Source organism: Urocitellus parryii, chromosome 6 (assembly GCF_045843805.1).
Source record: "Urocitellus parryii isolate mUroPar1 chromosome 6, mUroPar1.hap1, whole genome shotgun sequence".
Taxonomy (NCBI): Eukaryota; Metazoa; Chordata; class Mammalia; order Rodentia; family Sciuridae; genus Urocitellus; species Urocitellus parryii.
In genome coordinates, this window is record NC_135536.1 from 6,853,685 (window position 1) to 6,878,530 (window position 24,846).

The following is a 24,846-nucleotide window of genomic DNA, read 5'->3' on the forward strand; positions in this document are numbered from 1 at the left end:
TTGAGGACTGAGGGGTGGCCTGGAGCCATGGCCCAGCAAGCAATTCAGATGGGGATCAACTGGCACTCTACCCTTGCCCCATACATTTGGCCCCTCAAGTGGATGGTGGAGGCCACTAATTACTACCCACAGGTCAGGAGTGGAAAGGATTTCCCATCCAAGCCTGGTCTCAGGAGCTCAAAACTGGTCTGGAATTTAACCAGGGTGGTTAAAATCACATGCAGAGCCACACCTTAGTGTCCCCAGAGACATCAGGGAGATGGTGGGGTCAGGCTTTCCATCAGTGCCCCTCATCCCTCCTCCAGCTGCCTGCAGTACAGGAGGAGAGAGGGGCTTCTGTGATAGACTCCACAACCCCCAACCCCACCTCCTGCCCTGTTAAACAAACAAGGGGCAAGTTCCAGAACTGATTTTATTTGGATAACTGACTGAAGGAGACTTGTTTGTAACCAGGATGGCATTCACAGTATGTTGTTACATTCACACTTAAAAAATATATCTCTATGTACAGGAATTTGCAAATAGATGTAAACATACATTACTTTCCAAGTACATTTCTCCCCTTCTCCCAGGAGGAAAAAGAAATAAGCCATCCAACAAGGCCACCCCTTCACAATAGTTTAATACAAAGGCTGCAAATACCTCTAAATCAAAAAAGTGGTTCATCTGACCTATTGGGTCTCATGGGGAGAACACCACTGAATGACAATAATGACAACAGCTTGACCTCAGATGGAACTGGACTTTTTAAAACTGAGTTCCCAGGAAAAATAGGCACTGATTTCTAGAAGGAAAGTCACTCCTTACTGAAGCTATTTATTGAGCCAATATGGCTGGTTAACATTTTCACTAGTATAAAGTAACCCAGTGCAGGACTCTCAGACGTTGTTAGCTGAAACTGTACAGTCAGACTGCAAGAGGAGCTGCCTAGGCCACACTGAAGCTGGCTGTCCCCGTCCTCCAGGTGTGAGGACCACCCCAATTTCATCCCAGGGATCTGGCCCCTCCCTTCCTTACTGCAACTGTCTGGCATTATACAAGGTCCCCGCTGCTTACACTTAAACTACTCTTCAAGTTAATTAGAAAAACTCTTGTTTAAAAAAAAAAAAAAAACAAGGAAAAAAAAGGCGTCAGGTTATCTCATCCAGGCCGCCCTCCCCAGTCCCCCAACAGGAGGCATGCCAGGTGGGGGGATGGGCGGGGGCACAGGTGGCTGTCCTCCAGGGGGCACTGCAGGAGGCGGGTAGCTAGCCGGCGGCAGGCCCAAGCCTGGAGGAGGGTGAGGTGGGACTGCATGGGTGGGGGGCAGGCGAGGGGGTGGGGGTGGAAAGTTGGGGTTGTAGGTAGGTGGAGGTGGTGGGTAACCAGGAGTAGGGGGTGGAATGGCAGGTGGGGGGAAGGAGGCTGGGGGAGGAGGCACAGGTGGTGGGGGTGGGTTGGGGGGATAGACATGGGGGTGGTAGGGAAGGTGAGCTGGCGGGCCATAGGCTGGGGGCAGGGCGCCATAGGAGGGGCCTTCGGTCTTCATCATGGACTGCAGGCTCTGGTAACCCTCTCCAGACATGTAGGAGCTGGTGGTGGACATCCCCGTCATGTAGCTGGAGGGGGGTGGGGGTGGGGGCCGGTGTGGTAGAGGTGGTGGCTGGTGCACAGGGGCCGGGTGGGCCGGAGGAGGAATCTGGACTTTGGGGAGGTCACTGGCATCCACCGGGCCAGGTGGCTCGGCCTCGCCTAGAGCAGCAGCGAGGGGAGGCTTCCGGTCTGTAGAAGAGAGACAAGTCAGTGCCCCACCTGTGACTTGACTAGGTTTCCAGAGCCGCCAGGTACAAAACCACAGGCATGACTCCTTGAGTGAGAGCCCTGAGCCAGGAGCTCTCAGCCCACTGCAGGCTGTGAGGGCCACTGCTGTTGCTGAGGGCCACCTTCACAAAGGTGCAGGGAGCAACTGACACATTTGTAGTCTTATGTGCAGACCAATGTCCTAAGGCCAGCAGTTCTTGCCCTGACCTGTCTCCTAGGCCCTCCATAACCATCTCCCAATGACCCCGGGCCTCTCCTCAGTGCTGGGTGTACAGCTACAGGGGCTCCGCTCAGCACCTCTAGCACAAACCAGTGCGGGCTCCTTCAGCTTCCTGCTTCTCAAGTCCCTGAGGCCCCCAGGGAGCCAGGGCCACGCTGCAGCACCACCTGCAGCACCTGCGTTTTGCCAAGAGTCTGCGAGCTGGTCAAATGAATGAGGTGCTGGTTCTGGTTCTGTTACTAAAGAAGCCAGGCTGGGCTTACGCTGTTCCTTGAAGGATCAGTGTGTCCACATGCGAGTGGCAGGCAGCACCTATTGTCAAGCATTCCTGAAAAGTTCCTGGGCTCAGACCAGACCATGGGCCTCCCCTGCAGTGTTCCAAATCCCTTGGCCCTCACTCCTTTCCCAAAGCCTCCTCTAGTAGGTTTGGCCTGGGATCCCAAGTCCCGGTCAGACCCTTGGAAAATGACATCAGAATATCCCATACCACAGGTAGCTCAAGACTTAGAATGTATGTCTTTCCCTGAGGTAGCCCGAAAAGAGCACAAGTCACAGAAAAAAGCTTCTGGGTATAGAAAATGTGAACTGTGCAGGCAGTTTCCAGCTCCCTAGGCACTGGCCTGTGCTCTCTTGGGCTGGGCAAAGCACATCATGGCATCCTGATTGTGCAGACTTGGACACTAAGCACAGAAGAGACCTGCCTAGGTACCAGACTACTGCTCTCCATCAACACAGAAACTGTGGCATCTGCCATTCCCTATCCTCACCAAAATGAAGCTGAGCAGAACTGCAGGCTGGCAACAGACACACCAATGGAGCTGCCTGTGCTAATTGGCACCCCTCACCAAGGGAGGTAGGACAGGCCCCCAGGTGAGGGGCCCTTGACCCTTGGTGTCAGAAGCTGAGCAGACCAATTACCAATTCCTCCTGTGTCACTCCATGGGCCTTCTGGGTCCACACACATCCCCTTTACCTTCCAGCCTGCGACACTCAGCTCAGCAGCCTCTCCTGTCACCAGAGCACCCAAACTTGCCTTTTGTGATACTGCTCTACAGAGGCCTGTCCATGGCACTGCACCCTTTCTGCACCCTCCCTTGCTGGCACCTGGCTGCTACACAAGGCCCCAAATTGCCACTAAACCTCACTTTGAGCTCAACCTCTCTCCTGTCATGCTCTTGTGCTGCACAGGAGCAGTGACTGCCTTCTTCATCCCCTAGTGCCCCGACTCTGCCTCCTGACCTTCCGCACCAGACAGCTATGAATGGGCCTTGCCTAAGGAGCCCCTGTGACCTGGGCTTCCTTTGTAGCCACTTTCCCCTTTGGGAGGTCCTGCTATGGCTGCCAGGTTCTGCTTACTCCTACCACAGTCCTCCTAGTGGCCCATCTGGCTCCCAGGTCCTATCTGAGAGCTAGGCCTGTCCACCTGCAGTTGTCCATGGTAGAGCTGCCTGTGCTGGGCAGTGCCCCTGAAGGGCCTTGAACATAGGCAGGGGCACCTCACCAACTGCCCCGTTTCCCAACTGTGCCACATCCCACATCCCTCCCTAGCGGTGGCTCAGCCCCTAGTACTGGATTGGGGAACTACTATTGCTGAGTCGACAACCACTCTACAAGCACTAAATAAGCAACTGCAGCATCTCTCCCCACCTGCCCTGTACTGGGGATGGAACCCAGGACGCTCTACCCTGAGCTAAGTCCCTAGCTCTTTTTATTTTTAAATTCTGAGACAGGGTCTTGCTAAGTTGATAAGCCTGGCCTTGAAAGTACAATCCTTTGCAGGTGTCTTTTAAAGCAAGGTTCGTATTAAATTGGAGATTGTGGGATTTGGCTCCAAGTAGAAAATGATGCTTCCTTTTCCTCAAAGCATATAAAGTTACCATGAGTGGATATGACAGAAACTCAGCTAATGAGCTGCATGTCTGTGCAGGCATGCATCAACTTGAGCAGCGTCTTCATATGCTCTGACCAACAACTCCAGTTAGCACAGCAGACTTACAAGAGGCCAGGGAGGTCTCCAGACTATCTACACCCTTCAGAAAACACGCCAGCCCTGCCTGCTCTGGTTCAATGTTTCAGCTTCTGAGATGGTGTACAGGTAAAGAAAGCTATTTCTAGTGCTGAGAAGCCTTCCAGCTCAGTGTGCCTCTGAGAACCTGAAGCCCTTCCATTTCCTCTCCATGTGATTCTGCCTACAGCTTACTCTTCTAATTGCACTAAGAAGACATCTTGCCAAGGAAGCAGATATGAGAGGCTGGAGTCTCACACCCATAGCAGTCCTGCCTGGCTCTGAATCAATGTTCACTGTTAGCAGGATTTTATTTTCCTAAAATCCATTTATCTGTGTAGTTCAGCATTTCTGGATGAGATCAGAGGGTAGCAGATATACTGAGGTCTAACTGCAGAATATCTGGTTTGTGATGCAAATGGTTTTTGAAAGCTCCTTGCTCGTGGCTGTCTCTGCAAGCTGCCCTTCTACAGGCTTCCCCAGCACCCCCACACTGTTCTGCTGTCCCACCGGAGCTGCAAGGATGCCAGCTAAGCAGCCTCAGCAGGCACTCACCTGGTGGTGGGTGGGCCGGAGGCAACGGTGGGTGAGTGGTCTCTATTTTCGGGATTTTAGGTGGTGGTGGTTCTACAAAGAAAAAGTGAATTAAAAGGCCATTCATACCAATTCCTGTAAATAAACATGCCATAAGGAGAAAAAGAAAAATGTATTATCAGAGATTTCTTTGGGAGAAAATGAACAGATATGACTATTGCTTTAAGGGAGCCAGGGGAAGCTCACTGCTGTGAGCTCATGAATCCTGCTCCAAGAGCAAAATGATTCAGGTATTACCCTCTCCCACCCCAAAACAAGGCCTGCCGACCTCCTCCAGTTAGCTGGTTCTCCATATCTAACTATGTGTCCTTAATGACCACTCAGGACAAGTCCTTTCATAATACAAAGAAACAGCATAGCACATCTCAGAGAAACCAAAGAAAGGCCCTGAGCAGCAGTGCCATGCCACTAGGTCCCCTGGTGCTTACTAGAGAATTCGCCACCTTTTCATTTGTATTCAGACATTGAAGTTTATTTTCTCACTCTCAAACACTAATTTCCAGTTGGCAGCAAGCAGTGCATTACCCAGAGACAGCGGCACAGTCGCAGACAGGATTCACAGTGCCCCAAAGCACCAGTGGCTGGCGCACACCAGGTGGAGGAAATGGGCCATGCTTTGGCGCCATGTTGCCAGCCTCCACAATGACAACGCTAGGCCATTAGGACAGGCTATAGGAAGTCCACACTCTTCTGTTTAAGAAAGGCAGGAAGCACGCAACGCAATGGAAGACAAACTCCACCTTACTTTCCTGTTGCAGCTTTTGTTCTGAAACTCTGGACTTGCCTGATTCTCTCTTGGACACCACCCTGATCACCGTCTCCCCTGGCATCGCTGACTACTTTCTCTCCTTTGCCTTAAACATGAGTTATTAATTCAAGGTTCAGGGACCTCTTTGTTCTTTACCCTCTTCTTTGTTGACTAAGCCCTGCTCTGTATAGTAAATCTACATTTCCAGCCTCTCTCCTCCAACACCACATTTTAACCCTGAGCCTCCAACTCACACTTGACCTTTCCCTCTGCTGCTGGGAAATGGTTGCACTCTGTCTCACTTGCTTCCCAAAACTAGTCTTGATTAGAGCCTCCTGACAGCAGTATGAGAGTGATACACTCTCATACACCTATAATTTTTAACTTTCTAACAGTCACGTGAAAAACTAAAAGAAGTTGAAACTAATTTTAAATAACTTGATATATCAAAAATCAAATTTCAATGTGTAATCAATACAAAACTCCATTCAATTCACAAGATTTTTTTACATTCTCTTTTCTTGTGAACCTGTGGAGAGCTGAGGTGTGTGCACCGTGGGGTGTGGCAACCCAAGTCAGCAGCATCTCTAGCCCTTGCCTGCTGGTGGCCTGCAGCGCACGGGATGGTAGAGTTCCTAAAAAACACCACATCCTGGCCCTTCTGATTCCAATGCCACCACTGTGTGTCCCCACAAGGTCCCACTTGGTGCCTACAAGCTTCTCCCCTCATTTCCCATGATTTGCCCTACTTCACTGCTGGCAGGACCTGCTCTCCAATGAATGTTACTCTACTGTTCCCCTGCTCAAAAACCTCCATCAGCTCCATTGCATTTGCAAACCCCGTGCTCCTAAGCTGAGGTCTATGACATGCTGTAAGCCTGAGAAGCCTCATTTTCCATCTTATCAACAGATGCTCCCTTCACCTCGCCATCAGAGCAAGACTCTGACTCTCAGCTCCTCTGCACGCCTGCCCCCTTCTGCCTGATGCTCCCGCCATCGGCTCAAAGGTAGGTCTTTCTCCAAGGTTACACAGGCCCTTCCTACCTCTCTACAGCTCATCTCAACTGCACGCTCCGTGCAGCGTAGATCACAACCCACTCTTGCATCTTACACTTAAGGTCTGTCAATTTGGTGCTAAAACAACCTTCACCTTACTGAACTCATTCTCTTAAAGATGCCGAGAAAAACAGAATTTTATTAAAAGCTGCAGATTTACAAGTTTTATGAATAATTCACTTGAATCAACAACTAAGCAACAAAGGAACGAGTATATTTGCCTGTGCCTTTAGAGAGAGCAGTGTGAAGGGATGGACTGGCACAGAGACAAACATGTCTAATTTTCTGTTTGGAGTCTCAGATTTTGCTCATCCTGTTCATTTCCCATATAGAAGCAAATTAAGCAACTGTGGGCCCTACGAATGTGAACACAAAACCCAAAGTGTTTTCCAAAGAGGGCTCGCTTGTCCCAGCAGCAGAGCTCAGTGTGTGGCTCTTCAGGAACATACAGCCCAGCACCGCCTGTCCTTTTCTTTGGCCCTTGCCGCTGCTGCCACCGTGAGGACAGGCAGTCCCTGTTTCCCTGCACTCCTGTCTGCATTGCTGCAACCTGTCCTCCTTCACCCACAACTGTATTTTTACACGTTAGTACATTTTTACTGCCAATAATGTTTCAAGTATGGATCCCTTTGTCAAGATACAATCTAAAAATTATAGTCCGTTGATAAGCAGACAAGAAATGTGCTTTTTCTGGCGGATGGAGAATTTCTGAAGAGAACTAAGGTTAGGTTTTAACACTAATCTATACCTGAAAGGAAATGATGCTAAGGCTTTACATAAAACTAAAGTTGTGCATAGAGACACACAAAACTAAGAAATATTAAAATAAGAAATTACCTGCTGCTTTGCTCTCTTCTTTGGGAGAAACCACCTGTTACAAAAGAAAATACACAACTGTTAACTGGGATCCAGGTTTTGGTGAGGAAAAACCCTGGGCACTAAGAGAACCACAGCTGATAGAATGTGGCCTCAGACCACAATTATTTGTGCTTTGTACTCGCAGGGATAGAGCTGGACACCTAACAGGAAATTCCCGCTCCCTCCCTCTTTCTCTTTCCAATCAGACAGGATGTCTGTGCACAGTGAGTTCTCAGCAGCACTAGCTCCAGCCTCTGCTCTGCTTGATCCCCAGAGCTTGCTGATGAGTGCTCACTACCCACAAGGCTTTTTCCAGTGGCTGTGCAACATAGGGAAAATAGACTTGAGCTCCAGGGCCAGAAACTTTTACAAATATCCTGTGTCACTTACAGAACAGAACACCAAGGAAGGAAATAGAAGGCACAACTATTCAATCAGTCAGTGCACCGTGGCTGGACTCCCTGGGGTGGAGGAAACGGTCCTCACTTTAGGGTCAGTCAGCTGCACATCATCAGCAGCCAAACAACCCTATGAGGGGGAAAACCCTGACAGTTTCGGAGCCCAGTCAGAGATGACATATAGTGAGGCCTGGAGTTGAGGGAGAGAGCCCTCCTGGTTCTCAGAGGGCATTAGTTTTTGGGCTCCCTAAGGCAGAATGGAAGGAATAAAAAATAGGTAGAAAAGAGACATAAAGAAGAAGTATGATTTTAATTCAGAAGTTTCATATACTTTTCCAGGCCTATCTCTACCTCAACCTATTGGCTGTTAATTAATCCCTAATAATTAGATTAAGAGAAAAATCACATTTTTAAGAAACCTATAATTTAGGGGACTTTCCAGCTACTGATGGAGATGAGATACTGAAGACCTCAGTCTAAAGATCCCAAGTTTGACTGGACAACCAGAAGCCATCTTGAGATCACTAAATTAATATATCACTATTTCATACCGACCACTCCTTTAAAAAAAGAGTGGGGAACCCCAAAGTTGCATCTCTCTCTCTCCAGATGGCCTCATTCTCTCCTGCATGTGTATTTCTTGCTTTATTCTCAAAGATCTCTCTCTCTTGAGCTTGCCCCTATTCTCCCTGAATGTGTATGTATATCCACCTTCCTAAATAAACCTCTGTCAATGCCCCTGACCGGTGTGTGCTGAAATTCTTTTCTGTCATAAAAATCAAACACCCCACTGGCCCTGAGTCAAGTTTCCCCCTTTCTTTGGAAACTTGTCAGGCCCTTCTTCAGAGACACCACTTCTCCTGGGACATCCCCGCTGATGCCCAGCCTGAGTCTGGGCCAGTCAATTCTTGCTCACAGTGCTCAGTGCAATGCCTCAGAAACGGGACAGCACTGAAGTGCGCTGCTGCCACCTGGAAAGCCCACTCACCACGGCCCGCTTCGCCTGTCGGGGAGGACTGGGCTGTGGGGACGGCTTCTTGGGTGGCTGTGTGGGCGGCTGCTGCGGCTGCTGGGCTGACTGCTGGGAGTCCTTCTGCTGGGGCTGGGCTGGTTCGGAGCCTTGAGACGGTTGTGACTGTTGTACTTGTGGCACTTGTGGTGTAGGCTGAAGAGATGGGGGCTGTTGCAGCTGATGGGGGGTGTGATGAGGCATCTGTTGTTTTCCTTGTGAGTAAAGATCCAGGATCTGGTGGCAGATATCTAAATGACAGCCAACAATTTCACTTACCACAAAAAAAGACATTTTAAATCAAATTTTACCTATGGAAATCCTAGCTATGATTCCCCTACAAGGACCAGTAATCAAGAATCCCATTTGCAACCCACCCCATCATTGCTATGTGCAAAACTGGGCTGGAATTTTAGCTCATTAAAACTTTATGCTTGGAGAAAGCAAAAACTGTATTAGAGAATTACAGATGTCTCTGAAAAATGGCTTACAGATACCTATTTGGGGAAATTCACTCTTGGGACTCAGTATTTACAGGGACATTCTCAAGGAAGCTGGGCCTGCTCAGATTACCTTCCAAAACATCAACAGGGACATCTTGAACAAACTGCTCCCACCATCTCCTATACATGGGTTTGGAGGTCCATTCTTGTATTTCAAACTTGCACAAGCGTCCTGCGAGATACATCACGGCTACTGCTATGATCTCTGGTTCCCATTGCAGTGACAAGGTGGTGCAGAGACTATCTCAACAAGGAAAGAAAAAAAAAAGACTTCTTGTGTATAATCTAATATTTATGGTCACACCAATGCATGGAGATCAGAAGCCATCTATTTGCATGTCAATTTGCTTAGTCATCTAAACATGACTCAAGTGTTATAAACAAAAAAGCAAGTCTTTAGGTACCAAAATAAGCTACTTCAACCATCGTTACTTATTTGAATGTTCTTTAAAGAATTATAATAATTCTATTATGTTCAAAAACTGATAATTATGAAACACCAAAGAAAGATGGTTTACATACTTTCTTTTGGTGTTGAAATCCTGGCCCCTGCACTCCTCTTCAAGTAAAATCTTATGGGAGGTCAAACATCCTACAAGTCAAATCTAAGAGGAAAAAGCTGCTGTGCTGTCATGGGGCAGCTGGCTCCCAGTCATTGGCATTCTGAGGAACACACTCAAATGCCATCACAAAAAAACAAGTGGGCTCAAAGCAGGCAGTTGTCACAATACTCCAGGGTGTTGCTCTGTACTTAATAGATTTCAGCTTTGCACACTACATGGCCCTGCAGGGCGGGAAGAAACCCATTTGCGGAGAAGCAGATGACCTGGACTTCAGCCCCCAGCTCTGCCACTGTCACTTCATACAAAGCAAATTAATTTTTTCCTACTATAAAAGGAAGCATTTGTATTAAATGACCCAGAAAATCCTTTTAATGACATCAATGTATGAACATGCATACCTGTCATTTACAAATGTCCACGCCATTTGAACCAACTTTTGAATTTTATTTTTATCACCTAGAAATGAGGAAAACAGGTAAATCAATAGAAATGGGGCGGGGAGGGAGAATTCAAAAGAAGCAAAAGCATTTAAGACCTACTGTGTGTCAGCACAGCAAAGATCTTTTGTCTGAGAAATGAGGACAAACAACATGCGTCCACATTCTACCTCTTGTTCTTTTTCCACATGACCTACAATGAACCACCATTTATGGGAAACCTAGCTCTGAAGCTAATTTTATTAGTCTATTTAAAAAATTCTGACTCATTTTCCTGTCTGCTATCACTTGGCAACTGGATGACAGAACCTGTTTATGCATAAAAGGAAACACCATTAATGGCCAAACTACTGAATTGTCTGAACGAGCTATGTCCTGGGTAATGCATTAATACATCAAAACTTCCTATTTTCCTCTTCTGAGAAGCATAAGGGGAATATAAAAACTTCGTTATGGTTTAAATATGAAGTGGTCCCCCCCAAAACACGAGACAATGTAGCAATAGGTGAAATGATTAGATTATGACAGTAGTAACCTAACCAGGGGATTAAACCAGTTGATGAATTAATAATTTGAAAGGACTGCTATGCTGGGTAGTAACTGTTGGCAGATGGGGAGTGGCCAGAGGAAGTAGGTCATTGGGGGGTGTGCCTTTGGGGTTTATAATTTGTCCCTGGCAAGCAGAGCGTGCATTGTGCAGGTGCTTTCTCCTTCTCCTTCCCTCTCTCTCTCTTTGCTTCCTGGCTGTCAAGAGCTGAGCAGCTCTCCATCTGCTGTCTTTCTGCCAAAATGTTCTGAGTCCCCCATGCCTACAGCAATGGAGTCAGCTGACCACGGACTAAACCTATGAACTGTGAGCCAAAATAAACCTTTCCTCTTCTAAGTTGTTCTTGTATATTTTGGTCACGGGAACAGAAAGCAGACTACCACAGACTTGATTTCAGAATGCAAACGGTCTTCAGTTGCAATGCAGGGAATTGAACCCAGGGGCTCTTTACTGAGCTATACCCCTATCCCCTTTCACTTTTTAAATTTGGAGACAGGGTCTCAGTAAGTTTGGAGGCTGGTCTTTCTATCCTCCTTGCCTCAGCCTCCCAAGTCACTGGGATTAGAGGCCTGTACCACCATAACCAGCTGGAAAAGGTCTTTAAAAAACTTTTTCCGGGCTGGGGTAGTAGCCCAGAGGTAGAGAGTTCGTCTAGTACACTGGAGGCTCTGGGTTCAATTCTCAGCACCACATACAACAATAGATAAAAAAACAAAAAACTTCTTCTTCCTTACCTTTAAGTTGTTTTGCATATTTGAGCAGGAATTGGTATGGATGTTCTACCTGTAAATCAAACTTTATGGTCTGTAGTAAGATTCTCTCCAGAACCATTACTTCTTCCTAAAAATAAAATAACAAATGCTGGGACAGTATTTATAATCACAGGTCTCAAATAGCATTAAAAAAGAGTAAACATTTTCATCTATTTTCTCTTCAAATTACACTTTTACTCTTTATTCCTTCTCTCAGGCTCAGACAGTGATAAATTTCCAGAACTTACCACAGAAAGCCAAGCCAATCAGATGGTTAGCTTAAAAAACATTAGAAACAAAATAAAGATCCTTAGAAATGTTAGCTACTTCCAAACATGCAGAGTCTCACTTTACAAAAGAGACCTTTACTTGATAATTTAAATATACTGTGGTGTCTTTTGAGATTCCCTTGAGAGAATGAAATCACCAAGGGATTTTTACAGGAAACTTGCAGGAAGAGATTGTGACAACCAGTTTTACAAAAACTCACAGTAAGTTGTATTTGTGTGTGTGTGTGGGGGCCACATCATTTTTGTTTTTAAAACTTTCACTTATCTAAAACAAGCTGTCCCAACACTGTCTACTGAATGAGGAATCATTTTTCTTTTCTTTGAACTGCAGTCTAAACCACACCCACAATGTGGATAATTCGTGCACTTATACACATTTTTCTGTTCACAATGTGAATAATACGTGCATTTATTCACATTTTTCTGTTACATTTAATCTTCTCCTGCAACATGATTAAAAGAATTTGGAAGGGGTAGTTTTATTATTGATCCTCCTTTTAAAATGTTTCTTGATTTTAGCATGTTCCTCACCATCTAGATTTTACTTAATAATCATCCCAGAAATAACCAATAAATAAATAAATGCAAACTACTGATATTCTGATAGAGAAATCATTAAATATATAGAATGACTAAGGAAAATGAAGATTTCTAAATTATTTGAATGATCGTATAATTTTAAAGATTATATTATAAATATAAATATTTATATTTTATTTAAATCTTTTCAATCCTTTAGTAATATTCAAGCTTTCTTCTCTAGCCTTCACAAGGATTCTACAAGGGTTAACGATGGATATGTATTTCCTGTGTGTGTGTGTGTGTGTGTGTGTGTGTGTGTTTGTGGTACTGGGGATTTAACCCAGGGACACTCTACCACTGAGCTATACCCTCAGCCCTTTGTTTAATTTTTTATTTGGAGAAAGGGTTTTGATAAATTGTTCAGGCTGGCCTCAAACTTGAAATCCTCCTGACTCTGCCTCCCTGGTCGCTGGGATCATAGGTGTGCACAACCATGGCCTGGCCTAGGTATTTTATTTTACTGTTGGTATTGTAAATGGAATCTCTTCTTTTCTCATACTCTATACCTAGTTAATGTCCCTAAACAGGTACTTCTTGACCACTATACAATCCAGCAGTGAAACAAAGTCAAGACACTGTGTGGAAGAATGATTAGAGAGAATTACTTGTTTGGTATTAGAGGAGAAAGAGCCTTTTAGAGGACTGAGAATTCTCATCATTAATAGTCATACAAACACTAACTCTGGGAAGAGGAGCCATGTAGGTGGCTGGCTTTCATTTTGAAGTACAGTATATCCTCACAGAATACTGAGATGACTATATAATGATTTATTATTTCAAATGGCATGGCAAGACTAAGGTTTTTCTATCCTAGTTTCCCAAGCATTCTTTTATGAACACTTTCTAAAATCTCTGAAAGTTTTATACAGTAAATATAAATTCTGCCTTTTTTGTTTCCCCTTGGGACTGGGGACTAAACCTAGGGGTGCTTTACCACTGAGCTACCTCCCCAGTCCTTTCTGTTTTTTGAGACAGGGTCTTGTTAAGTTTCCCAGGCTATCCTGGAACTTGGGATTGTCCTGACTCAGCCTCCTGAATGACTGGGATTACAGGTGTGTCAACACCGGGCTGCTACCCCCTTTTCTGACTTTTTATTGTTAAAAGCTACTTAAAATGTTTCTTTCAAATTTAGACACAATCTTTTTCCCAATGTGCCAATGACTTCCAGGCTGTGGCCCACCGAGTATTACAAGACAGCCCAGGCCTGCCCTCTCTTTGTATTTCAAATATTCAATAATTGAGTAATTACAGGTCTCCTGCAAACACTTTGCTCAAGGGATGCTCCACAGCAGTCGTCTGCTGCATCCCCAGGTGGAATGCACCTTGAAATGTCCTTTTTTTTTTACCACTGATCATGATCAGACAGCTATTTGTATGATTATTTTATTAACATCAATCCTGCCACTCAACTCCACAATCCATGATAGTAAAAAAATGTCTGTTTACCAAGTGTTTTATGTCTGGTGCTTAATAAAGTGGCTGAAAACAAATATTTGCTGAATCCATGAGAAATTAATATTACTGGGGAAAACTACACAGTTAAGTAAAAAAGTTCCACACAAATCATGACTTTATTTTCCTTAAATACTTTTGCTGCTTCCCTCAATAACCACCTTTCTACCAAAAAAAAGTCTCCCCTGCCTCCCCCGACACGTCAGAGACTGCACATGCTGCAGGAAGGGGCAGAGCGCCTCACATGTGCAGGTCTTATCAGTATGACTAGCTCCCCTTCCCTAGTTTATGAAGCTTTAGTTACAGAACATCTACTTCACTGTGTCTGGACAGGGCCTTGGTTTCCTGATTTGATGGAACAGTGGGTACAGATGGAAAGGGACACCTCAGGATAGAACACACCAGCTGCTGCCATGCATCTACACCCTTCCTGGTCCCAGATGTGTAAGACACTTAATCTTTAAGTGGCTCAAAATTGCATTTCTGATTATTGTAAATAAGAATTTCTAACAGGTTTCAACTTTTAGAAAGAGGTTAGTGAACTTAATAATTAAACCTAAGGGAAAGGATTATCAACAATGACAATGCATACAAAGCGTTAATATTAACTGCAAACACAATAGGTACAAAAGTGTTCTGGGCCTCTGTTAACTCTGGAATGAGGAAATGACTACACATTTCACACACACACATATAAACACTGCTTGACAGAGAACAGAATAGCTGATGTGAGATAACACAAGCTACATAGGCAAGATAACTACATGAATGTGCTGAGCCTCATCACCTTGGCTTTGTTTTAACTTTGATTTTGTGTTTCCCCCATAACATTCTTTTGTCATTTTTTCAACAAGTTTCAACTGAATGCTAGGCCAGCTGCTGTGCTAGCCACCAGACACAGCCTTGCTCTTGAAGATCTTACAGTTGAGGAGAGTTAAATGTGATTGATTATTTGATATGCGTAGTACTAAGTAGAATCAGCCTAGCTTAAAAAGTCACATATTGCAGAATTCCAATCTGTGACATTCTGGCAACTGTAAAACTATGGAGATGGTAAAAAGAGCAGTAGTTGCTAGTGGTTGAGGAGGAGGAAGGGATGAGCAGGCAAAGCACAGAGGAAAACACACCATGATGGAGGATACATATTACACATTTATCCAGACCCAGAGTGTATAAAACCAAGACTGAACCTTAATGTAAACCATGGAATTATCTGCATGAAAATGATGTGTTGAGATAAGTTCATCAATTTTTAACAAATGTACCACTCTGGTGAGGGCTGCCAACAATGGTGGAAGCACCGTGCACTGTGGGACAAAGGGGACATGGGAACTCCCCATACCATCCTTTTCATCTTGCTATGAACCTAAAACTGATTTTAAAAATTGATTCTTAAAGAAAAAAAAGTCTATCAATTACAAGCTGTGATAAATATATTATTAAGGATAATTAACAAGGACTCTAAGGATTACAAGAGGGGGGACCTTGATAGGAATGAGGGTGGAAGAACACTGACTCAGAAGCTAGCTGGAAATGTGACCCTGCTCTCCCTATGCCACCAAGTGCTGACAATAAGGAGAGAATTTTTGCTCATCGCTCTCATGTGTCATTGCCCTTAAGGGGCTCAGGATGCTGCTCGGCACATTGGAAAATACTACCTCATCTTCTCTTCTGTCTCACCAAGCAAAGGGTGTCTTCTAAATAAGGACCCTTTAAGAACTCACAGGCCTGGCAGACAGGCACTAGGGCCATTGTCAGCTCAAGAACCGTATCACAGGAATCAAGATTTGAAGGCAGGAAGTTACAGTTCTTACCTTTGGATCATCTCCAAACTGGCCAAACTGTACATCGTTTAATAAACTACGAGCTGTTTTGATGATATCTTTACATTTTTTTGGTGTTTCTTCTACTTTCCCAGCCAGAAAGAGACAACAAGCTCCTGTCACCTAAGAGGGAGACAAAAGCTCTTGAATTTTGTTAGCAAAGGTCATCCACGAATAGATACAAGGGTTTCTGACCTTCACAATAAAGGAATCCCTCTATTCTCCTTGTCATTCATCAATATGCTGATATTCTAAAAAAAGTCTAAAGGATATTTAACACACCTGAAAAAAAATTAGGCTTTGTAAATTATTTAAAAAGAGAAAGATTAATTTTCTTTTGCCTATACCTTCTTTCCTTCCTGTTGCAGTCTGAATGTGTGTGTTCCCTCAGAGGTCACATGCTGAAACTGAATGCCAGTGTCGTAGTATCTACAAGTGTTTTTTTTTTTTTTTAGTTGAAAAAAATTTGTTCTTTTTAGATATACATGATAGTAGAGTGTACTTTGACATTATAAATGCATGGAGTGTAACTTATTCTAATTAGGATCCCATTCTTGAGGTTGTACATGATGTGGTGTTTCACTGGTGGTGTTTTCATACATAAACATAGGAAAGTCATGTTAGACTTATTCCACTGTCTTTCCTATTCCGATCCCTCCTCCCTTCCCTTCATTCCCCTTTGTCTAATCCAATGAACCTTTATCGCTTGTTTTGTGTTAGCATCTGCATATCAGAGAGAACATTCAACCTTTGTTTTTTGGGATTTGCTTATTTCACTTAGCATGATAGTTTCCAGATTCATCCATTTACCAGCAAGTCATAAAGTCATTCTTTTTTGTGGCTGAATAATATTCCATTACGTATCTATACCACATTTTCTTTATCCATCTGTTGAAGGACACCTTGGTTGGTTCAATAGCTTAGCTATTGTGAGTTAAGCTGGTATAAACATTGAAGTGGCTGCATCACTGTAGTATGCTGATCTTAATTCCTTTGGGAATATACCAAGGAGTGGTATAACTGGGTCAAATGGTGGTTTGATTCCTAGTTTCGAAATCTCCATATTGCTTTCCAGAGTGACTGCACCAATTTTGCAGTCTAGAAGGGGAGTTTTTGGAAGGTGATCCCCTCATGAATGGGATTACTGTTCTCCCATCATCAGGGGAGGACACAACAAAAGGTGCCCTCTATGAGGAACAGACCCTTACTCGACACTGAACCTGCCAGTCCCTCGATCTTGGACCTTGAACTCTTCAGAACTGCGAGGAGTATGTTTGTTATTCACAGATGATCCAGCCTAAATGACTGTGTTATAACATCCCAAAAGGATTAAGACACTGTCCCTTCAGTCGCCTCCAGCTGATTGCAGTCCCTGTGTCACTGAGGTGAGAGCTGCTCTTTCTTCGTTGTCTCCTGACCCACTCCTATCTTTCCACATTCCACGCTCTTCACATAATCAGGATCACACTGGATGTCACTGTGCCAGGGAACAAAGCTCATTTTGACACTGTCTCCTTCTTCAAGAAATCATAAACTAAAGAGTAAGGCATACAAATCAAAGCAAAATCTTAAAACAAAAAACTACCAAAATGAACCTTCCTCGTAGGTCTGATTCTGTCGTCTTTTAACCAGTTCACTGTCTGACTGAAGTCAAATGTCCTCAATCTGATATTCGAGACTCTCCCTGGTTTACTTTCCCATGCAGGGTTTCATCATTCCCCTCCTGACAGATGGAGTTCCAACTGGGCTGTTAGTGTGCAGTGCCTTCCCTGCGTCCACTGGACTGCTCCCCTAGCCCATCTTGGCACACCTACACCCACTACCCTCAAGACTTAATTTAAACTGCTAGCACTTCCTCCCTTGCATGTTCACTGATCCCTCCAACATGTAATTAATGTCCCCTTGAATGCCACAGCCCTGTATCTATACCTCTCCTACGGCCTCACTTAAGTTCAGATTTATTTTGGAAAAGGTAATAAGAAAGTACCCTTTCATACAAAGTGCAATATGACTGTGGTTTCTACTGACCTAAGTAAAAAAAGACTTGAACATGGTTAATTGGAAAATACAAAGTTCAAACTTGATTTTTTAAAAATACACAGTGTCTACCAGATAAAAATCAACCCTTTCTGGAAAATAAAACAAGACATTATAATTAGTCCACCAAAATGTAAGAAACAATAACATGTAATAGAGAATGACAAAATTCAAACACTTACATATCTTGGGAATTGCTTGAAGGAATGGAACATATAAAAGCGATGAAAATAAATTATTCCAGTTGCCAGGGTGTCATAGTGTCTGTTGTTCTAGTTAAGGACTTTTAGTCAATAATTTTTTACAGGTTATATTCTTAGTTAAACGTAGAAAAGAAATAAAGACAAGCAACAACGTCAGCAGCAGACAATACCAGTGGCAAAGCAGGTAGATGGAATCTGAGGGACCAGAATTCTGATACAAGCCTTGCGACACACTTCAGCTGAGATCTTAATGGGTGTTGGTTTTCTTCCTGGGGCCTGACTGCTCAGTGGTTAAGTCTACACATTTAAATGTGAACTAGAAAAAGGAAAACCCCTGCAGAGCCAGGCAATCAGAACAAGAGTCAAACAACAAGGATATTTAACAACTGTCCTAGAACAGAGAAATGACTGGATATTTTATCTACAATATCTAATTAATTCTTGGTGGTGGTGGGGAACCTAACTGTAACAGATTCCAAGAAAAATTAGGATACAGCCCCAAACGTGTGCCCACATCAAAGATGAATCTAGCCCCTTCTCGCCGGTACCGGGCCTCAGTGGCTGGATCGAGTCCTTCAAGTTGCGAGGGTGTATGAGCCAGGTCTTTCTTATCCCAGTACCAACATGGTTTTGTGTGGTCCAGGTTTGCTGACGTTACTGAAGGGCTTGAATTTTCTTTATTCTCCTTCATTTATTGGAGTAGACTTGTTCTTTCCAAAAGGTTGTCTGAAAACTTTAGAATCCTAAGAGAAAAATAAAATAAAGATGCAAGTTGAAAAGGGATGCTAAACTAAGGAAACCTAACCATTACAGGCAATCTATAATGACAGAATGCACTTGATTTTGAATCAAAACTCCCTACAGAAACTGTGCCATACTGATTGCCAGTTAGAACCAAAGGCTAACCTCCAAAGCCAATTCAATACACCTACGTGACTTTAATATCAATAAATCCCAGATGTCATGATTACTTAGAAGATCATTTTCTCCTCATCTGGAACATAAAGGTTTAAATCTAGGTAAAATATTGGAAGAAACTAAGCATATCTTACACTTCCTTTCTGTCTTTATTGATAGAAACTGTTTTATGTTTGTCTAGATTCCATTCTTCAGTAAAGCCCAGGTCTGTCTTAATCTCCTACAAAGATTTATGCTCCCAAACTATCCCTCTCTCCCATCTAGTATCACATTTTCCCTTTTGTAGTTCACTTGCCTTTACCTAGGCACTTTAACTTATAAAAGCCATAGGATTTGGTGAATTCACCTCCAGGAACTGAGCAATATGAACCAGCGCACGTGTGGGGAGGCCTGAGAAGGTGGGTGGAGGGAGGCAGTCTATGAGGAAGGAGGCCTTCAGGCTGTGCCTGCTTTCTCATCCTTTCCCTTTCTTTCATTCGGAACACACAGATTCTCGAAAAGCTGCACATCGACAGAAAAGAAAAACAAGGAGCTCATCTGGAGGCCATTCTAACATGTAAGTCCCTTGTGAATTGGCTCAGGGGCAATACACATTTTTCAAACGTGGCAGAAGGGTTCCAAAGGAGGTGGCCGGAGCCAGGTTAGTCTGTTGAGCAGAAAACATGGCTGTGGCCTATCTCTGGCCCACCAGTTCATTTGGAAGCCTAATTTGCTCTGCATACCTGCCTTATTTCTGATGGGAAAGGTGAAATGGCAGAGCTGAGTAGTCTCCTCTTCCCACCTGCTAGCCCTAAAGGGCAGCTGAGATTGTCCTACAAATTTATACTTTTGTATACAATATTGATTAAATTGGGCAGTGCCTGGTTGGGGGAACAGTTAACTAAAACCCCAGAAGCTATTAATCCAAAAGTTCGGCGATTTACTGTTGGCAAGGCTAAGGAGAAAGCAGCGGGTGTCTCAAATATTGCCAGTGGGAGAACAAAATGGTACAACTGTCACAGAGGGTGAGTTGGCCATAACTAACAAAATGACATACACATTTGCTCTTTGACCAAGCAATCCCACGGCTAGGAATCTTCTCTAGAAACACAGTCACAAATATAAAATAACATATGCATAAGATCATTCCTGCAGTGTTATTTGTAATGGCAAATCCACAGATAACCCAAATGTTCAGCAACAAGGAACTAGCTGAATGGAATATGGTACATGACTATAGCAGCACACTCTGAGGCTGTTACAAAGAATAAAAATGGTACTGTAAGGATTGGAGAGATTTTCAGAATCGGCAAAAAGCAGGGTGGTATACACAGAATGCTAACGTCTAGGTGAGAAAGGAGAGAAAAGAACTGCTATTTTCTTGGTCCCTAATTTTTTTTCCAATTAAAAAAAAAAGATTAGCAAAAGGAAATGGGGAAGAACAGGATAGAAAAGACAGCGATGGGAACAGGACTTCATTGAGTCTTTTTATATAGCTGACTTTTAGAAAACCTTTTATTTTAAAAATATGTAGCTTTACAGAAAAATTATAAAGATAGTACAGAGTTTATCAATGCCCTTCACTCAGTTTCCTGAGTTAACACCTTACATAAACATGGTGCTCAGGATTTAATTTTGGTATAACAGTAAAGAAACTACAACTTTTACTTGGATTGTGTTTCCCCACAATCCCTTTTTCTGTTCCAGGATCTGATCTAGGATGCTACACTGCATTTAGTTGTTGTATTTCCTTTGCACTGTCTTCTTACAAAAATCGCTCAGTTTTTCAGTCTTCCTTGTTTTCCATGCCCTGGTCAGTTTTAAAGAGAAGCAGGCAGGTCTTCTGATTTGTCTGTTTTCCCAGGAATGCAGTTTTAGGGGAGAATGCCACAGAGTTTAAGTGTCCTCCTCATCACATCATGTTAGAGGACCGGTGACATCAAGAGACTTTTTATAGCTGAGGCTAACTATGACCACTTGTTAAGATGGGGGTCTGCTAGGTTTCTCATTGTAAATTATTATTTTCCCCTTTTGATTTTCTACTTCAGAAACCAGTCACTAGATTCAGCCCAATGTCCTTACTGGAGGATAAGGGAACAAAGTTCCACCACCTTTTTTGAGGGAGCAATATTAAAGAATCTGTGGACATATGTTAAAACCACCATAGCAATTAGTAAATACTACATAATGCAAACAAGTATGTAAATACATTTCTTCTAAGAGAGTCACCAACTAATTTTAACATTCATCCAAGAATCCTGCCTAAAACAGTTTGTGTGTGTGTTTGAGACTGGGATTTCTCTATGTTGTCCATAGCTCTGGGTTCAAGCCATCCTCCTGCCTCTGCCTCCTGAGTAGCTGGGGTGACATCTGGCTGTTGTGTTCTTTTCTGGTGTTATTCTTCAACATCGGGGAAGCAAGGACTCGTCACCGGCCAACAGCGGTAACAGCAGTTAGCAAATGGCAGAGGCACAATCTGTCTTACTTCAGACTAAGATACTGTTCCTCAATCCAGACACTACTTTGTTTCTATAAATAGAACATTACATCTTGGAACCATTTTTTTATTAAGACAGGTCTTCCTCATCTGAAATATAGCTGAATTTTTGCAAATGTAGTCTCTTCCAGTAAATTTATACTTTGTCACTTTTGGTCTTTAAGAACTCTGGGTGTCATCTAACATGCTTCCTACTTATCATTCAATGGTTTGAGTGCATTCATTAACTTGAGAATTATGCATCTTACATATTTAGCTAGTAATTAAAAAGTGCCCTTTATTCAAAAGGGCAAAATCAAAGCTCCATAGGTTCCCTCTAAAGACCCCAGCTTCTAGGCTACTAACAAGCCACTAATCAACATTTTAGGTTTAGTAATCTGAATTGATTTAAATTACCTAACTATATTTTAACCAATGTACATTTACTTCTTGTGTCTACTAGGCAAGATTATGTTTTGTGTTCTAAGGAAATCTAAATGGATTTATGTCTAACAATCTCCCCTTTACCAACAGTTAATAAACTTGTAACAAAAGGAAATATGATTTGTGTCACATGGCTTTTCCTTATTGAAGTTTTGCTGGCTTGGAGGACTCAGCTCTCCTTTCCCAAGTACTATCAAGCCCTTTTTTGGCCCTTCCAACGATTTCATAAAACCGATCATTAATAAGTCCTTGTACCTAAAGTCAGCTAATTGCTCTCTGTGAAATCAGCGACAGGCCAGACTCCAGTCTTCTATCATTAAGGATTCCTCAAAGGTTATGAACAATGATTTTACAATCTTATATGCAATTACTCTGACCTTAAAACTACAAATTAGATTTAATCCAGTTAGATATTCTTTATTTTTTTATTTTTATTTTTTACCATACGATTTATTTTTATTTTTTTTTAGTCATGCATGACAGCAGAATGTATTTTGACATATAATACATACATGGAATGTACATACATCAATCATATTGTCTATTCTATTCTGCTGCCCTTCCTATCCTCCCTACTCCTCCCCTCCTCTCCCATCCTTTGTCTCTATCCAATCTAAAGTGACACTTTTTTTTTCCTTTTTCTCGTCACAACATCATATATGTATTCTGTATAACAATGAGGTTCTCCTTCTGTCTTCCGTTCAACTCTCCTTCTCCCTCTTTTTCCCTCCCATCTCTCTTCCCTATTTAGTGGTAATCTTCTTCTCATGCTCTTCCTCCCTATCCCATTTTGAGTCACCCCCCTTATATCAGAGAAGACATTCGGCATTTGTTTTTTAGGGATTGGCTAACTTCACTTAGCATAATCTGCTCTAATGCCATCCATTTGCCTGCAAATGCCATGATCTTGTTATTTTTTAGTGCCGAGTAATATTCCATTGTGTATAAATGCCACATTTTTTTAAATCCATTCATCTATTGAAGGGCATCTAGGTTGGTTCCACATTCTAGCTATTGTGAATTGTGCTGCTATAACATTGCTGTGGCTGTGTCCCTGTAGTATGCTCTTTTTAGGTCTTTTGGGTATAGTCCGAGAAGGGGAATAGCTGGGTCAAATGGTGGTTCCATTCCCAGCTTTCCAAGGAATCTCCATATTGCTTTCCAAATTGACTGCACCATAGATATTCTTTATAATCTTCTCAATTACCTCAAATTTAACTCCTCTTGTCTTGTCCTTAACCCAATTTTAGATTAAAAAAAAAAAGCAGAAAACATTTTTTTCTTTTCATAGTCTTAGTGAACTCAGAGGTTTTGTAATAAATTCCTAAAATGAATTTGCACATTTTATAAGCCAAAATATGAACAATTTTTTCTTTATGATATTCAATTTTAGAAATGGCATTTAAAATGTAAGAACCTCATTAACAATTGTTTCTGTATTGCTTGTTGTTGCAAACTACACTTTCAAATGGAACAAATTTAGTTAACTATGATTTTTGCTGGAATCAATTAATATGCTTGGATAATACATTACAATATAATTAAAACGAGAGAAAAGGAGAGAAAACTCCTAAAACTAGACATCAATGGTAGCCACTGGAAAAAACCCTAAGAGTCCTGGATAATTATTACATTTATGGTCAAGATGATTTAACAAATAAGCATCTTAGGAACGCTAACAATTTTAACTAAAATATCTATCAGTACCATTAACAACATCATCCATTCTTTCTTTCATTTGGCAATATAGCTGACTAAATGTCAGTGTTCCGGGTGCTGGGGATCGAAAGCTCTGCTCATTCTACTAACATCATTCACAGACACTTTTAATGTGTGCTTACGACTGCAAGGCACTATGCTATAGATGTGTAAAAAAGGATACATAAGGAGATACACAAACCTTATTAACTTTGCCTTAAAAAAAAAGGCCAGTTTTAAGTGACTGCTCTTTACAAGACGTTCCTAACCTCAGATGACTTAGCGAAAGCTCCGTTTAATTGGCAATTCACACTTAGGGACTAATCACTGAGCATACCCTATGCAGATAATGGTTCAGAAAGTTTTTAAACGTATACCTTGTCTTACAATAACGACCAAACCAACCGCCCAGGAGAGGGTGAATGAGGAAGACATCTGGGCAAGAACGAGCTCGCCGCGGAAGTGCCTCCTAGTCCCACCCTTGCCCCGTGGCCCGGCGAACTCCCAGGTCCGAGCAGTGCAGGTGTGGGACGGTCTCCGAGGTCTCACACCTGCCCAACCACGACCCGCCACGAAGGAACAGGGAAATGGGCCCTCTGCGGCCGGGTAAGACCCCCCCACCCTCTTCCCGCCGCTAGAAGATCCTCCAACCCCAATCGCGCCCCAACAAATCGAACGCCGCTACCAGTTCTAGGGTGCTCCAGACCTCCCAGCGCCGCCCTGGAGCCTCAGACCCTTTCCCGAAAACCACTCCCCAACCCCTCGTCACCAGCTAACTTCAACGTGCATGGGGGCTAGCAGAAGGGGCGAAATCTCGGAGGCAAGAGTCCTCCAGCGGACGGCCGCAGTTGGCCGTACCCTACTCCGAACTCCAAGTACGCGGAAAGAGGGCGGCGCGGCCCGCGGGCCGCGGGTCACTCACCCCTCGCCTCAGGCAAGCCCCTTAGCGACGTCTCTCCTTGCCGATTGCGGCCATCTTGGAAGTGGAATGTCGGGGAATACGTCATCACGCTGCGTCTCGCGACGAAAAACAAACGACTGGAGGGGCGGGGAGCGTCGGCCGCTCATCAGCCAATCAGAAGAAAATACAGCTCCCAAAAGCGGAACGAACCGCCAGTTCCCTCTCCACTCGCCGGGCGGATCAGTGGCTGCTGCGTGTAGGAGGAGGAGCCAGCCAAAGGGTCCTTTCCGTAGGCCACGCCCCCTTGGCGAAAGTGAATTCGGAAGCAACCGAACCTGCTAACGGAACTTGGGCCCGGAGGCGGGGTCCAGGCTGCCGTTACCCAATCAGAGCTCGGACATGGACAAAGTTCAGCCAATTGTGGTTTCGGGGCCGGCGGGGGCCAAGTCGGCCGCTCTCGCCCCCAGAGCCTCCCGCCCAATGGCTGCACAGGACCCCAAGCGGAACGGCCGCTGGGCGGCGGGGCGGGGCCGCGCCCAGGCGTGCGAGTCGC

General features: G+C 43.7%; 1 protein-coding gene across 1 annotated transcript; it reads right to left on the reverse strand.

Annotated features, from left to right (window-relative positions):
- Positions 1-385: 385 nt before the first annotated feature.
- On the reverse strand, positions 386-24,501 carry Ccnk (cyclin K). Its single transcript, XM_026399439.2, has 12 exons — positions 24,315-24,501; positions 19,142-19,296; positions 18,372-18,620; positions 17,857-17,938; positions 15,629-15,760; positions 11,473-11,578; positions 10,153-10,210; positions 9,262-9,431; positions 8,668-8,939; positions 7,261-7,294; positions 4,581-4,652; positions 386-1,761 (listed from the first exon to the last, which is right to left on the reverse strand). The coding sequence occupies exons 3-12, from the start codon at positions 18,566-18,568 to the stop codon at positions 1,136-1,138; spliced, it is 1,749 nt and encodes a 582-aa protein (XP_026255224.2). The 5' UTR covers positions 18,569-18,620; positions 19,142-19,296; positions 24,315-24,501; the 3' UTR covers positions 386-1,135.
- Positions 24,502-24,846: the final 345 nt, after the last annotated feature.